This window comes from Octopus sinensis, linkage group LG12 (genome assembly GCF_006345805.1).
Source record: "Octopus sinensis linkage group LG12, ASM634580v1, whole genome shotgun sequence".
NCBI classification, from domain to species: Eukaryota; Metazoa; Mollusca; class Cephalopoda; order Octopoda; family Octopodidae; genus Octopus; species Octopus sinensis.
Genome location: NC_043008.1, coordinates 31,990,832 through 32,006,243, shown reverse-complemented (window position 1 = coordinate 32,006,243; position 15,412 = coordinate 31,990,832). Strand labels below are relative to the sequence as shown.

Genomic DNA, 15,412 nt, shown 5'->3' with positions numbered 1-15,412 from the left:
CTTGAATGGTTCTTTGTTTTATTGACAATGGATGGAGGAAAGGCAAAATTGGCCTCGGCATGATTTGAAATCAAAATGTATAAAATCCACAACTAAATACAGCTGGCCTCTTGTTCGACATTATAGCAAATCTTCCAGTTCATCATCTTTTAAAGGTCTACTTGATCAGCACTGTCTTGGAGCTAAACAAACGATGTGATTTTGAATCCTGCTAGAAATAGCAACCAAATTTTCCTCAATTCAAACCTACACTCGTAAAAGAAACGTAAGAGTACAGTGAACGAGGTAATCATATGCAATCCTTCGATAATGGTACACGACGCCATTCATCCACAGAACCTTCTCTCATGACAGATAAAAAGGATAGGCTGAAAAGGGAGGTGAATAACGTCGTACCCTCATACCGATATCCTGGAGACCAATACTGAAGGATCGCCAAGAAGTGATGGTCGCGGTTGGAACGCCTTTGATTATAGGCTTGGGTCAGTCAGAACTCGCCTGGAGTCAAACGATAACAGCTCTCGTCCCAGTGTCTTGAAAGGACAGCAACAGTCGATAATGTAATCAGAGACAGGATGCCATGGCTGTAACACCATTAATCACCGTGGGTCTGTCCAATTTGAGGTTATCTGGGGATAAATAACATTATCAACAATTGTCGAGCAAACGAGGAAACCTTTTTACTAAAGGTGTTGATTTATCTTCTAAAACATAGCAGCCAAATCCTTCTGAAACCACATTTGGGTCATTCCCTCTTGACGCACGTGACACTCAGCGGCACGATGCTACTTTGGTATGCGATCTACGTAGCAAACATAAGAGTCAATTTCTACATTAACATGCGAGCTACATGTTCCATTTATTTATTATGGCTTAAATAAAACATTCTTACATTTTATACATTTCTTTAGAAAAATTAAAATGAAGCAGATTTGAAACAAGTTTACTAATTTTATGGGCGAATCGAACGAATATCAGTAAGAAAAGTCAAAACTAGAGAATTAAAATTTTTATACATTTTATTACATGGCAAACTATCAGATTCGTTAGCACGCCTTTCATCCTTTCGGGGTCGATTAAATAAGTACCAGTTACGCACTGGGGTCGATATAATAGACTTAATACGTTTGTCTGTCCTTGTTTCTCCTCTCTGTGTTTAGCCCCTTGTGGGTAGTAAAGAAATAGAAATAGGAATTTCGCTCGTCGCTACGTTCTGAGTTCAAATTCTACCGAGGTCGACTTTGCCTTTCATCCTTTCGGGGTCGATAAAATAAACACCAGTTGAACACTGGGGTCGATGTAATCGACTCATCCCCTTCCCCAAAATGGCTGCCCTTTTACAAAATTTGAAACCATTATTAAACAGAAATTAGAATGAAGCAAATTTGAAACAAGTTTACTAATTTTATCGGTGAGTCGAACGAACATCAACTAGAAAAGCAAGAAATAGATCATCAGAGTTTTTTCTCATCATACACCAGCAGAAATGATCAAAGTGTGATTTTTTTCAAAATGCGAACTTTTGAACCAAGCCAGTTTCTTTCAACTGCCTGAGTGTTTGCTCCTGTGTTTGGATCAACAAATTGTCGTTGATGGTTGACATTTAAGTGACATGTCATGAAGCTGCTTTGACACTCGAACAGACATTCCACTTATGCTTTATTCTCTCACACCAGACATTCTCTCGAAACCGTTCTTTTCCTCGTTCTTGATAAGTATAACTTACGACAGTTTTAGGTATATCTTCCGGGTTCATCGGAATTTGGTGGTATACACGTACCAGTTCCACTTTGGAAAATATAGTGCAACCATGGAGAACATAAGAGAAATCCTTAAGTTGGGCAGAGGATAACGATCGGACGTGGTGATAGCATTAAGTCTCCTGTAATCACCAACGGGTCTAAAATCCGCTTTACCCTTCCGAGCTAAGTGTAGCGAAGATGCCCAAAGGCTAGAAGAAGGCGTATAAGACCGAGCTGGAGAGCATGTGCTCGAATGCCGCGCGGGCTTTCTTGAGCCTGTCTGGCGCTAATTTACTTGGACGAGAGAAAACGGGTAGACCAGTTGTTGTAATAAAATGTTGAGTCGAGTGGACTGTCTGGGTAGGCTTAAATGAGAGATCCGTTAACTCTGGAAACGAAGCAAGAAGAGTATGGAACTGGTAACTGGTAGCAGTTACAAAAAACGATGGGCTGAGGATAGCAGCGGTAGATTCACATGCAGGTGTGGATAAAGATGTGGTAGTATCAACAAGTCTCTGTCTCCTTACATCTACCATGAGTGAATAGTGGTGTAAGAAGTCCGCCCCGAGGATAGTATGAGGCAGGTCAGCGATGACAAAATTCCATTTGAAATTTCGACGCAAGGCAAGATCTAGAGTTAAAGATGTCTGACCGTAGGTTTTGATGGGAGACTGGTTCACCGCGTATAAGGAAATATTGGATAACTGTGGCTTATTAGAGCTGAACCGTAATGGCAAAATACTGCAACTTGATCCTGTATCGACCATGAAGGATCTGTTTGAGACTAGGTCCCTAATGAAGAAAGCAAGTTTACCTGAAAAGTTGTGAGAGAGGTCTGACGTGCCCAGGCTCTCTAGGTTCAGTTTTCCGATACTTTAAAAGCATAAGGCTTGTTACAATGACGCGCCTTGTGAAAACGTGCGTGGTACCAACACACCGAAGAATTGTTGGTTGAAAAACTGTTACGTCGTCGAGAAGAGAAAGAACGGCTTCGCGAATGCCGTCTAACACGACAGAATTGGGCTTCTTGGCGCGTTAAACCATCGATAGCCTTCAACATGTCGTCTCCAGAATAAGTTGGTATGGAAGTGTTGCTCATGATATCCCTCTCAATTCCTGTTACGTGAGCTAAATTTCAATTAAGCTGTTAAAATGTGAAATTAACGGTTTAAGAAATATTCCTTATTTAAATGTTTATGAATAGAAGGATCTTTTCAATCTGACCGACAGATTTTTTAATTAACTTTTTTTTAATTAAACACTTTGAAACTTCGGATACTTGTAGAATGTGTCACATAGAACAGGGTTTACTCTTAACGTTTTTGACAAAATTTTGTATTCCAGAAGTTATTTCGTGTTAAAATTGTTGTATTTGGGTAATTTTAACCAATCAATGGCGTGTATTCAGCTGATGAAAATTACTCCTGCTGTTTGCGAACAACAACTTCCGTGTCCACTCCCCTAACAAAACCCTTCTTTAATAACCAGAGATGTTTTTATAGCAACATAGGTTTGCTGTATCAAGGTTGATTTGAGGCTAAATAACAACAAAATTATTACTGAGACAGACCAACGACGGAGCCTGTATGTGGTTGAATGACCTGCTAGAAAAAGTAGCCAAACTTTTTTAATATACAAAATAGAAAGACCTCTATTCTGTGATATACACGTAGAGTCCATTATGACTGGGTAGAAAGACGGAATGGACACGTTGCCCCGTCTTGTTCCTTTCGTTACTTGTTGTTTAGTTCCGAGTTGGATCTGATTGAACAGATATGATCAAAGACGTCCCAACTGATGAAGATGTTGAGAAAGAAACAGAAGACATTGACTTTGTACCTAACTGTTCTTCAAGTGAACCACATTTGTTGAGTCAGGGAGATCTGAATGAAATTGCGAGGGATTTAAACTTGTCGAAAAAGCAAGCTGAACGTCTTAGTTCCTTGTTAAAGGGCTGTCATCTACTCCAGAAAGAGACCAAAGTTAGTTTTAATCGTTCTTGGCATTGTGATTTTGCAAATTTTTTCTCACTTGATGATGGTGTGGTATTTTGTAATGATGTATATTCTGTTATGGAGGAACTTAACCACAAATACAGCATGAATGAGTAGCGTTTGTTTATTGACTCCTCAAAAGTAAGCTTGAAAGCAGTTTTACTCCACAATGGAAATAAGTTTCCTTCTGTTACTCTGGCCCATGCTGCTAACATGAAGGAAGCATATGAAAGTATGAAGTTTCTTTAGCAAAAAATTAAGTATGAGGAACAAAAGGGGAATATTTGTGGTGACCTTAAGGTTGTGGCACTTTGACTTGGAATGTAGCTGGGTTACACCAAGTTTTGTTGCTTTCTCTGTGAGTGGGACTGGCGGGAGAAGAAAAATCATTATCAAAAGAGTGTGTGGCCGAAACATCTCTGACTCCTGAACAAATGAATGTCATCAATCCTCCCCTTGTTGATTCTGAGAAAATTTATCTGCTTCCTTTGCATATTAAGCTAAGGTTGATGAAGAATTTCGTCAAAGGTATGGATATAACTTGCAAGGGATTCACGTATTTGAAAACTAAATTTCCACGAGTAAGTGACGCAAAAATCAAGGAAGGTATTTTTGTTGGTATTAGAGAGCTGGTAAGAGACCAAAAGTTTGACGAAGAGCTCAATGATGTTGAAAAAGCTACGTGGCTGTCATTTAAGAAAGTTTACCGAAAGTGTTGTGGGGAATCACAGAGCAGAGAACTATTCTGATATAGTGAAAGAGCTACTGACATCATAAAAGGCCTTGGGATGCAATATGAGCCTAAAAATTCATTTATTGAACTATCACTTGGACTTTTTCCTTGCAAATCTTGGGGCTATCAGTGACAAGCACGGCAAGAGGTTTCACCAGGACATTCTGAACATGGACATCCGGAACCAAGGAAAGTGGAGCTCTAATACATTCTAAATACAGTCGAAGATCATACGCCTCCACAATTTTAAAAGTAAGTTTCCTTGTAATATCAGCCTGATTTTTGAATCCATGAAATACAGTTGTTTAACAAATTACATATGCTATCACAGAAAAACTATGACTTATAGAAAAAAATCTGAAAACACTTGAATTCTGCAGATAAAATGCTATTAAGTTCACCTACTTTTGTTTGTGGGACAGAACTTTTCATTAATTCTGTTGACCAGTTATAATTGTCAGCCTTATTTCTGCATTAATATAGTAGATTGGTTGTCTAATTTAATTATTCTGTCACATAAAAACCATGCCTGATAGAAAAAGTCTAAAAACAGATTCGAAATCTGCGTTAAAGGCACTATAAAGTTCACTTTCTTTAGTTCGTGGGACAGCAAAATGTTCGAATTTTGTTGCCCAGTGTTATTAATTAATTATAGAAGTTATGGATTTGCCCATTTGGCTTTAATACTTGCTGGCCACTAATATTATTATTACTGTTATTTATTTACTACTAACAGTAATACTACTTATATAAATGTTTATTCGTATACATGCATACATACATACATATTGATAGTTAAAAAATCTTATAGCATACAACTGTTAGTTTGCCTGTAAAGCACGTTCACTGGTTTAGTGTTCGTTAGAGACGGAAGATGGAAGATACAAGAATCTTTATTGATTACCACAATTGTTTCGACCCATCAAGCATCGCCCGCGGGTGGGATACTGAATATCTGGTTTATGTGTATCTGTCGGTGTAGATATGTCTACTCGGGTAATTTCAAGAAGTATCCCGTTAACATAAGCTGTTTCGCAAGATTCTTTTCTTAGTCTTTGTATATCTAAATGGCAAATTAAGGTATACAGCTTTATACTTGTAGAAGATCCATGACAAATATCAGATACAAAGAGAAACAAATATACAATACAGTGAAAAAAGTATTAGATATAACTGTTAGTAGATATGGGTGTACAAACGCCTACAGAAACGTGGTCTGGCGCACGTACACTCGCTCGTACAAATACACACGTACATACAAGCGCGCGCACACACACACGTGGTTTGGCGCACATACGCTCAAACACAGAAATAAATAGATCTTCTTTTCTTTTCTACTCTAGGCACAAGGCCCGAAATTTTGGGAGAGGGGGCCAGTCCATGAGATCAACCCCAGTACGCAACTGATACTTACTTTATCGACCCCGAAAGAATGAAAGATAAAGTTGACCTCGGCCGAATTTGAACTCAGAACGTGAGGACAGACGAAATACCTATTTCTTTACTACCCAAAAGGGGCTAAACACAGAGAGGACAAGCAAGGACAGACAAGGACAGACAAACGGATTAAGTCGATTATATCGACCCCAGTAACTGGTACTTATTTAATCGACCCCGAAAGGATGAAAGGCAAAGTTGACCTCGGCGGAATTTGAACTCAGAACGTAGCGGCAGACGAAATACTGCTAAGCATTTCGCCGGGTTTGGGAAATAAATAGATTTAAATGAAGCCATTACTTATTACTTGGTGTGGAGTCGCAGATTCTGTTGTGCAGTTCACTGGGTCTGGCTGGTATACTTATTGCAGTTGTACAGTCATGAATATGAGCTTAAATTCTGACACAGTAGGTGTGTATTTTTTTTGAATGACTAATGAAACAACCGATAGTGTGCAGAAAGCATCAATGCCAGGGTTAGGAACACCAATGTAGATAGGCGCAGGTTTTCTTTTTTTTTTTTTTTTTTTGCATTTTCATACCACGTGGAGCGATACTTATTGAGAGACTCAAACTGGTATTTTTCTCACTTTAAGCGGGATTCAATGGCCGAAGGGTATCCCAGTGAGGTTGACAACTAGTGTAGCATTGTGTTTTTAAGAACGGGGTGGTTGTAGTTATTCATTCATACATTTAGGTAAAGTGTGGTTGTTGATTTAGTCAGCGATTACCAATCGGTTTCGCACTGGATGTTAGATAACGGTCTGATTATGTAACCTTGCGCTCATCAGAGCTAGCAGTCATATCTGTTTACTTAACTTGTTACTCTTTGTAATAGCGAAGTGCAAGGTTTGAGAATCACTTCTCAAAGACGTATTTTATTGGAAAGTAACAAGATCGCTGAGCTGCTACTCTAGTATCAGTCGTCAATCAAAGAATTGCTAATGGATTGGTCATTTGTTCGGTCAACTACCGATTTTACAATTAAACTAATGTCAGGTTTAATGATTCTGTTGTGTCAGTCACCGAGATATGTTTGTCGACTCTTGAAACGTGCTAGCTCATATAACACAGTCAAACGGTTTCGGACTGCAACCTCTCTTTATGAGTTGTATATAGAAAATTACCAAACGATACTTCAGCAGATACAAAGGCTTTTAAGAAAAATGCTAAAACCAATTAGCAGAGAAAAAATTATTATAACGAATTAGTAATTGGAGAATAAAATTTTTTGACAGTTGTCGGAAATTCAAACCGCCGGCAAGAATTTATACTTCAGAGTAAAGTGATATTGTCGTATTGTTTTCGTTACAAAATACATAAGGCTAGAATTAAATTTAGCATTCGTTTTATATTGAAACTACAATAAATCAAAATTATGTCACCAGACGTTTCTCAAACGGATATTTGCACATTTAGCTGATCCTCAGGTATTTTCTTTTATACTGAACTCGTATATTATGTCTGAACAATGTTACACGATTTTTCTAAGCAATTTTTATTTAGTTGTCCTAAATTCACACAGACACACAGACACACACACACACACACACACAGACACACACACACACAGACACACACACACACACACACACACACACGTTTTTTTTTTCTTAATTGTTATCCTTAAATTAATTTAACAATTAAGAAAAAAAAAACGAAAGCAAAAACTCAAAACAAAAACAAAACGAATAATTTTAGACACACGCGTAACAATTAAATTAATTTAACAATTAAGAAAAAAAACGAAAAGCTAAAATTTAGGGTTAGGGCTAGGGTAGGGTTAGGGTTAGTGACAGGATGTTGTCTCAGTTTTAGACGCAGCAAATGATTTTAGCTCAATTCGAAAAATTAAACTACGTTAAACTTACAAATTACAATTTTCTCAAGAAAGCCAAGAGAAAAAAATGTTTTATTTTGACACATTCTATCAGTATCCGAAGTTTTAAAGTGTTTAGTTAACTAGAAATTGTGTTGAAAACTGCCGTTCAAAAAGAAAAGATCCAAGAAGTATTTTATGAGTACAAGAAAACGTGGTGGGAATATGTATTGGTGATGCACGCGCCAAGGAAGCACGGAGTGGGTCAATGAGGAAAGATACATAGTTCGAAGGTGGCACCATTTCTCTTAGGACTGTAGTGTCATGGGCCCGGGAACAGAGGGTGTAGGGATGCATGTGCACCTCCTAAAATTTTCGTTGGGTGCAAAATCAACATTTGCATCCCTACTTGCTTTCCTCAGGTTTAGAAAACAGTGCGTAAAAAGAGATCTATAAAAAGTAGCTTCAAGTTAGGTTTCTTCTCAAAGAACAAATAACAAAAATAAATAAATAAAAACAATAAAAACTTTGTTAAAAAACTTGGGTCCTGGGTTTGCACCCCCAAAGCAAATTTCGCTCCCGAGCCAGTGTGTAGTGCTTTTCCTTTTCTCATGGGTTAAGGAATTGTCTTCAGTCCGGTTATGTGTTGAACTGGGGATGAGCCATTGCACAACTGTCGATTATAACAGCTATGTTAGGAAAGTATGAGCAGTCTTTAGATTGTTGAGTTGTTTGCTTTTTTGAAATATCTAATTTGTAATGTGCTATTTTGTTTTTGGATAAATCTTTTAAATTTTTACTATAAGTTTCTTATTTTGAGAAATATTTAATTTGTAACGTGCTGTTTATCGCATTAAATGCATACTGAATACTTAAAACTACAAAATGCGTGTTGTTTACTCGTTATTTTGTCACTAAGATGGTTGTGAGGTGTGCTAAAAATAGCAGCTAAATAGGCCTGAAATCACGCACCCATAATCGTATGAAGGCTCGGGAAAGACTTCTGCCTCCACCCTCCCAATATCTCCGAATTTTTTTGGCCAAAACCCCAAGTTTTCGGCTACGGAAATTCCGGGAAAATGCCAAAAATCGGCATTTAAAAATTTTCCCCTCCCTCTCCCCTAAATTCTTCATTTTTTTTACTTTTTCAGAATCTTTTTTTAAAATATGCGGAAAAATACGGAGATTATAATTCTGAAAAAATTTCCAAAAATTTTTGTAAAATTTCAACTAAAAACTGAAAAAGAAAAAAAATACCCCTCCCCTCCTCGTCTACGGCATAAACACGAAGTTTTGAAACCCTTTTCGCCATTGCGCATGCGTTGAATGCGACGCTGAAAGTGAAACTCTGGAAGTGGTGTGGTGATGGGTGGACGACATGGGGGAAAAGGTTTTCGGAAATTTTTTTTTTTTAATTTTCGGTTTTAAAATGCGGACGGCCCGATTCTGTCATTTTTTTTTACAGAAATCCCCGTTTTCGAGTACGGAGATTACGAATCTGAAAACCAAAAAAATTGGCAAAACTCGGCATTTTAAAATTTCAATTTCTCTCCCTCCCCTCCAATTTCTTCATTTTTGAATATTTTTCAGAAATTTTCTTTTTTCAAAATATGCGGGAAAATGCAGAGATTTTGTAAAATTCCAATTTAAAAAGAAAAAAAAAACATTACCCCTCCCCTCCCATCACAGTCTACGGCATAAATACGAAGTTTTGAAACCCTTTTCGCCATTGCGCATGCGTTGACAGCGATGCTAAAAGTGAAACTTCGTTGATGGGTGCGCGACACGGGGGGAAAAGTTTTTGGAAATTTTGTTATTTTATTTTCGGTTTTAAAATGCGTCGTTACTTTCTCTTTGATTTCCAAATAAGTTTTTTAAATACTTTGAAATCAAAACTGGGCGCATCCGTACGTTAAATAAGCAGCCGGTAAGCAGTCTATTCACGTGCTAGAAATAGGAGCCAAATCTCACACAAACTCTTTTTCGCATAATTTTTTTGTTAATTTTTTTTCCATACGATTCATAGACGCGGATTATATCGCATTTGGGGGGTTGGGGTGCGGAAGCTATTCGTAGGGGTGGGGATGAGTTTCGACAAAAATTCCAAACTGGTCGGATTTGTTTCTTGGCGATAAAATTTCAGAGAAATTTCCCGCGGTAAAAACAGGTGTTATATATACTGTGTGACAAAATATAAATATACATACATACACACACAAACACACACACATATATATATAAAATGAACATTTTATTTTCACTTTTTGCCAGAGTATGGATCTTTTCGGTTTGAACGACAGCTTTTTCTAGCAGTGTCATATGAAATTATCACCCATAATTATGACCCTAGTATCGATCTATTGCATTTCAATCTGTTTTAGGGTTAGAGTTAGAGTTAGGGTTAAGGTTAGGGGTGGGGGGAAGGGTATCTTTTTTTCTTCAGAAATGTAAATAAACCCAATCTGTTTCTTAAACGAGGGACATATTCATACGGCACAGAATGTTTTCACCTCAATAGACGTCACTGATTGGTTAAAATTGCAGAAATTGAAGAAAAAACAACAACAAATATGTTACAAGCTATAGAATTTTCTCAATAAAGCCAAGAGAAAAAGATGTTTTATAAACACATTCTACCAGTATACGAAGTTTAAAAGTGTTTAGCTACGTGGAAATTATTTTAAAAAACTGTCGGTCAAACCGAAAAGATCCCAGAGTATAGCTGAGTTTTTACTGCGGGAAATTTCTCTGAAATGTTATCGCCAAGAAACAAAGGAAAGTCTTCCGCCCGTCCCCCCACCATTTTCTCCCAAATTTGCTTATTTTTGTAATTTTTTTCTTTTTGCCAAAAATCCCCGTTTTCGGATATGGAGGCTCCGGAAAATTGCCAAAAATCGGCATTGTGAAATTCCCACCCCTTTTTCCCCCAACTTCTTCAATTTTTACTTTTTTCCCTAACATTAACCCTAAAACCCTAAACCTAAAACCGTATCGAAAAAAAGAAAGAGTCAAAAATGAAGAAATTGGAGGGGAGAGGGCGAAATTAAAATTTTGAAATTTTGAACGGGGATTTCTGTAAAAAAAAGAAGAGAGAATTGAGCTGTCCGCATTTTAAAACCGAAAATTAAAAAAAAATTTCCGTAAACTATTTCCCCCATTTCGCCCACCCATCACTACACCACTCCCAAACTTTCACTTTTAGCGTCGCAGTCAACGCATGCGCAAAGGCGAAAAGGGTTTCAAAACTTCGTGTTTATGCCGTAGACTGCGAGTGGAGGGGGAGGGGATTTTTTTGGCTTTTTAAATTGAAATTTTACAAAAATTTTTTGAAATTTTTGGCAAATTTTTTTCGGAATCATAATCTCCGTGTTTTTCCGCATATTTTGAGAGAAAATTTTTTTGGAAAAGTAGCCGTACACTGTGAGGGGAGGGGAGGGGTATTTTTTTCTTTTTAAATTGAAATTTTACAAAAATTTTTGGAAATTTTTTTCAGAATCATTATTTTCGTATTTTTCTGCATATTTTGAAAAAAAAAAAAAAACTGAAAAATGTCAGAAACGAGGAGATTGAGGGGGGGGGGGGAGATTTCAAAATGCCGATTTGTGCCATTTTTTTTTTTTACAAAAACGTATTCTCTTTAGGGGAAAATAGGGGTTTGTGTAAAAAAAAAATGAAGGAAAAAGAAAGAAAAGGGGGATATTTGGGTGTGGCGTGCGGAAGTCTTGCCAAGGCCTGCGTGTAGAATACAAATTCGCAAAAATTTTCTGAAAATTTCAAAAAATAAAATAAGTTATGCGGGGTTATATGTCATGAGTAATTCATTTGTTTACAAATGCTCTTTAGGATGTTGACAAAAGGTGCAGTCACACACAAAATGACAGCTTCCAAATCCTGTTTCCTGACTAGGTGAAAATGATCAAACTTTAAACCCATATAACTTCTTTAATTTTTGTGGAAAAGGTGTGAAATAACCGCAGCAGGATCTTTACCTTTTGACCTGCAGATTTAAAAAATAATTTTAGTAACTAAACACTTTCAAAATTCGGAGACTGGTAGAATGTGTTATATAAAGCATATTTTACTCTTAGCATTTTTGACAAAAACTTATATTTACGAAGTTATTTCACGTTAAAGTTATCGAATTTCGGTAATTTCAACCAATCAATGACGTGTATTCAGCTGAATAAAATTACTGCCATTGTTTGTCAACAAGAACTTCCGGCTGTATATATTTCGTTTGTCACTGTTATTTATAACAACCCTAACTCTAAAACTCTAACCCTAACCCTAAAACTTTAACCTTAAAACCCTAACCCTAACCCTAAAACCTTAAAACAGTACAAACGCACGAACAATGTCATAAATAACAATGACAAACGAAAAATACACTGCCGATAGTTGTTGTTGACAAACAACGGCAATAATTTTATTCAGCTGAATACACATCATTGATTGGTTGAAATTACCGAAATACGACAACTTTAATGTGAAATTACTTCGTAAATATAAGTTTTTCTCAAAAATGCTAAGAGTAAAATATGTTTTATATGACACATTTTACCAGTGTCCGAAGTTTGAAAGTGTTTAGTTACAAAAAATTATTTTTTAAATCTGTAGGTCAAAAGTAGCCGTACACTGTGAGGGGAGGGGAGGGGTATTTTTTTCTTTTTAAATTGAAATTTTACAAAAATTTTTGGAAATTTTTTTCAGAATCATTATTTTCGTATTTTTCTGCATATTTTGAAAAAAAAAAATTCAGCTTTGAAAACTACATAATTGTACCAAATTTTAAAATTTTCAATAAACTTTGATTTTTGAAATCTTGGCAGCCAAACAGAAGAGATCTGTGTTTTGCCCCCAAAAACTCTGAAACGGTGCATTCTCGAGAAAGATAAAATTTGGTTTTCGAATTCTGCGTCCCGCAGACAATGTCGTTCGTAAATGGAATGATAATAAAAATACATAATTTTCTACAAGAAATAGCTTAACTTCTAGATCGACAACTCTCTCACTCTCTATCGATTACCATCAAGCTATCTCTCTATATATATTTACCATACTCTTTGACATACTCTCTCTTTGTGTTTGTATTAACTCTCACGCATAACACTCATTTTGTTTAAAACTTCTAATGTTTCTTTCATTTTATCACACCTATCACGTATAGAAATCTTGTTTTCTGATTGGGTAAAAATGATCAAACTTTAAACCTCTAATATTTTTCTAAAATCTCTCTGGAATAAATGAATTACAAATTTGGATTCATTATGAAGAAGTAAATCAGTATGCCAAATTTCAAAATTTTCACTTGATTTTAAAATTTCAAAATCTGTGACTGCGACAGAAAAGATCTCTCTCTCTCTCTCTCTCTCTCTCTCTCTCTCTCTCTTTCGCTCGCTCGCTTCCTTGATCTTTCTCACTCCCCCTCTCTCTCACTCTCCCTCTCTCCCCATTTCTCTCTCATTCTCCGTCTCTCTTTTGAATGACTTTTAAAAAGGCATGTAAATAATAGTTTATTTAAATAGCATACTTTTCTGTTAGTAAATATGTTTTTCTTACACACACACACACACACACACGGATACACACACACACATGGGCACACACACACACACACACACACACACACGGACTGAGGTTAAAGATTTAAATAATTTGTTTGTTGTTGCTTATATCCCAACAATGGACCACCACCTTTGAGCGCATCATCATGCTTGAATCCATCCTTTGAGTGCATCATCATTCCATAACATGTGCTCATAGGGATAAAAATACTGGAAAACATCAATACATGCCAGAGTGACAAAGAAACAAGGTACCAGGTAGTCGTGGGATGTGAAGAAACAACAGCTAAACCACACACCTCTTCATATGAAAATTATTTTGAAATCATGAACAGAAACAAATTGCAGATTCGAAATTTTACTTTTATTTGTTGCAGTCATTTGATTGCAGCCATGCTGGAGCACCGTCTTTAGTCGAACAAATCGACGCCAGGACTTATTCTTTGTAAATCTAGTACTTATTCTATCGGTCTCTCTCTTGCTGAACCGCTAAGTGACGGGGACGTAAACACACCAGCATCGGTTGTCAATTGATGTTGGGGGACAAACACAGACACACAAACATATACTTATAAATATATATTCAATGGGCTTCTTTCAGTTTCCGTCTACCAAATCCACTCACATGGCTTTGGTCGGCCCGAAGCTATAGTAGAAGACACATGCCCAAGGTGCCACGCAGTGGGACTGAACCCGGAAACATGTGTCCATATTTTAAAACCGTTGTTGAAATAAATTCGAAAACAAGCCAAAATTTTAGTATATATGGGATAGGCTAATGAAAAAAGTTTTGAGATAATTCAATATTATTTTAAAATTAAATTTCAGTTTCTGTTTGAAAATAACGGAAGTAAGGATTGTAATGGAGATTGCCGATTTCTAAATTTTTTGACCTTCAATGTTTCTCCCGTTGATATTAAATGTATACTGCAAAGGAAAAGTAGGTCAAAATCAGAACTGAGTGGGGGAGTGGGGTTCGATAAAATTCACAAATTTTCAAAATTCTTTTTTTCTTTTTACCAAGAGGATGTCCCCATTGCTTTTAAGTGCGTGGTGCCAAAAAAAATATTGAACAAAATTGTCCGGTAAGGTGGAGGGATTCAAAAATTTTCCGAACCATTTTTGTCATGAAAAGCTTTCCCCAATCATTTGCAAGGGTGTGGCGAGAAACTAATTTGAAAAATCCCTATCAAAATGGAGAAAATCCAAGTTATGTGGATGTGCTATTCCGAAAGTCTACTATTCTATTGAGAAAATTATGCGGCAACGATGATATAATCAGCTGTGTGTGTGTAGTGTATATAGCAATAGTAATGGAGTTATTCAAGAATTTCATATGCTGGCACTTATCAAATGCGCGAACTTAGAAAATAATGACGCTATTGAATAAAAATTGTTTAGAAAAATCATGTAACATTGTTCAGACATAATATACTCTGTTATATAGATTCATTAGTAACTCGTGTTTTAAGTGAAGAGGTTAGTGTCCAACAAAATGGTAATATTTGCTCATCCAGCTTTCACACATGTTGTTAGTTCCAGGATGGTCATTCGTGATGGCTTGATGCACGTTCAAAAGTCCATGTGAGAATTTTGCTGGACTCTCTGCTAGGGGTTTGCATCTTCTTTGATTATATTAATCAGACATAGGATGATTCTTCTCTGTATATGGTCAGTGCGTCCCTGAGCTGGTCGATCAAGTTGCTGAATAGGGTGGAATCGTCCACATACCCCAGGTCAGTAAGGTGGTAGTTCCCGAAGGTAGTGCCGGAGACTCGCTTTTAGACTTAGGTAATCAGATAATCGATGATACAATCGAAGAGGTCTGACCCCACTGTTGATGGGGAACCTGTTAGAATCCTCTTGGGAGGTTGGACGTGATTAAGAAAGATCTCCAGAGGCTCAACATCACCTTGAAGGATGCAGAAGGATTGGCATGGAACCGCCAGCAATGGAGAGCACTGGCAGGCCTGGTCAGTTCTGCAAATGATGACGTCTCTGGGACCAATAACCTGGGATGACCCCAGCCCCATCAAGCTTGAGCATGAAGTAAACAAGCAAGACATAGGATAGATCGAAATTCTTTAGCCCCGAGTATTGACATTCCTGCTGAAGCATATTCAG

At 37.0% G+C, this 15,412-nt stretch overlaps 1 protein-coding gene across 1 annotated transcript; it reads right to left on the bottom strand.

Moving 5' to 3' along the window:
* Nucleotides 1–1,951: 1,951 nt before the first annotated feature.
* Nucleotides 1,952–2,509, bottom strand: LOC115217882. Its single transcript, XM_029787601.1, has one exon. The coding sequence runs from the start codon at nucleotides 2,507–2,509 to the stop codon at nucleotides 1,952–1,954; it is 558 nt and encodes a 185-aa protein (XP_029643461.1).
* Between the last annotated feature and the right edge of the window lie 12,903 nt (nucleotides 2,510–15,412).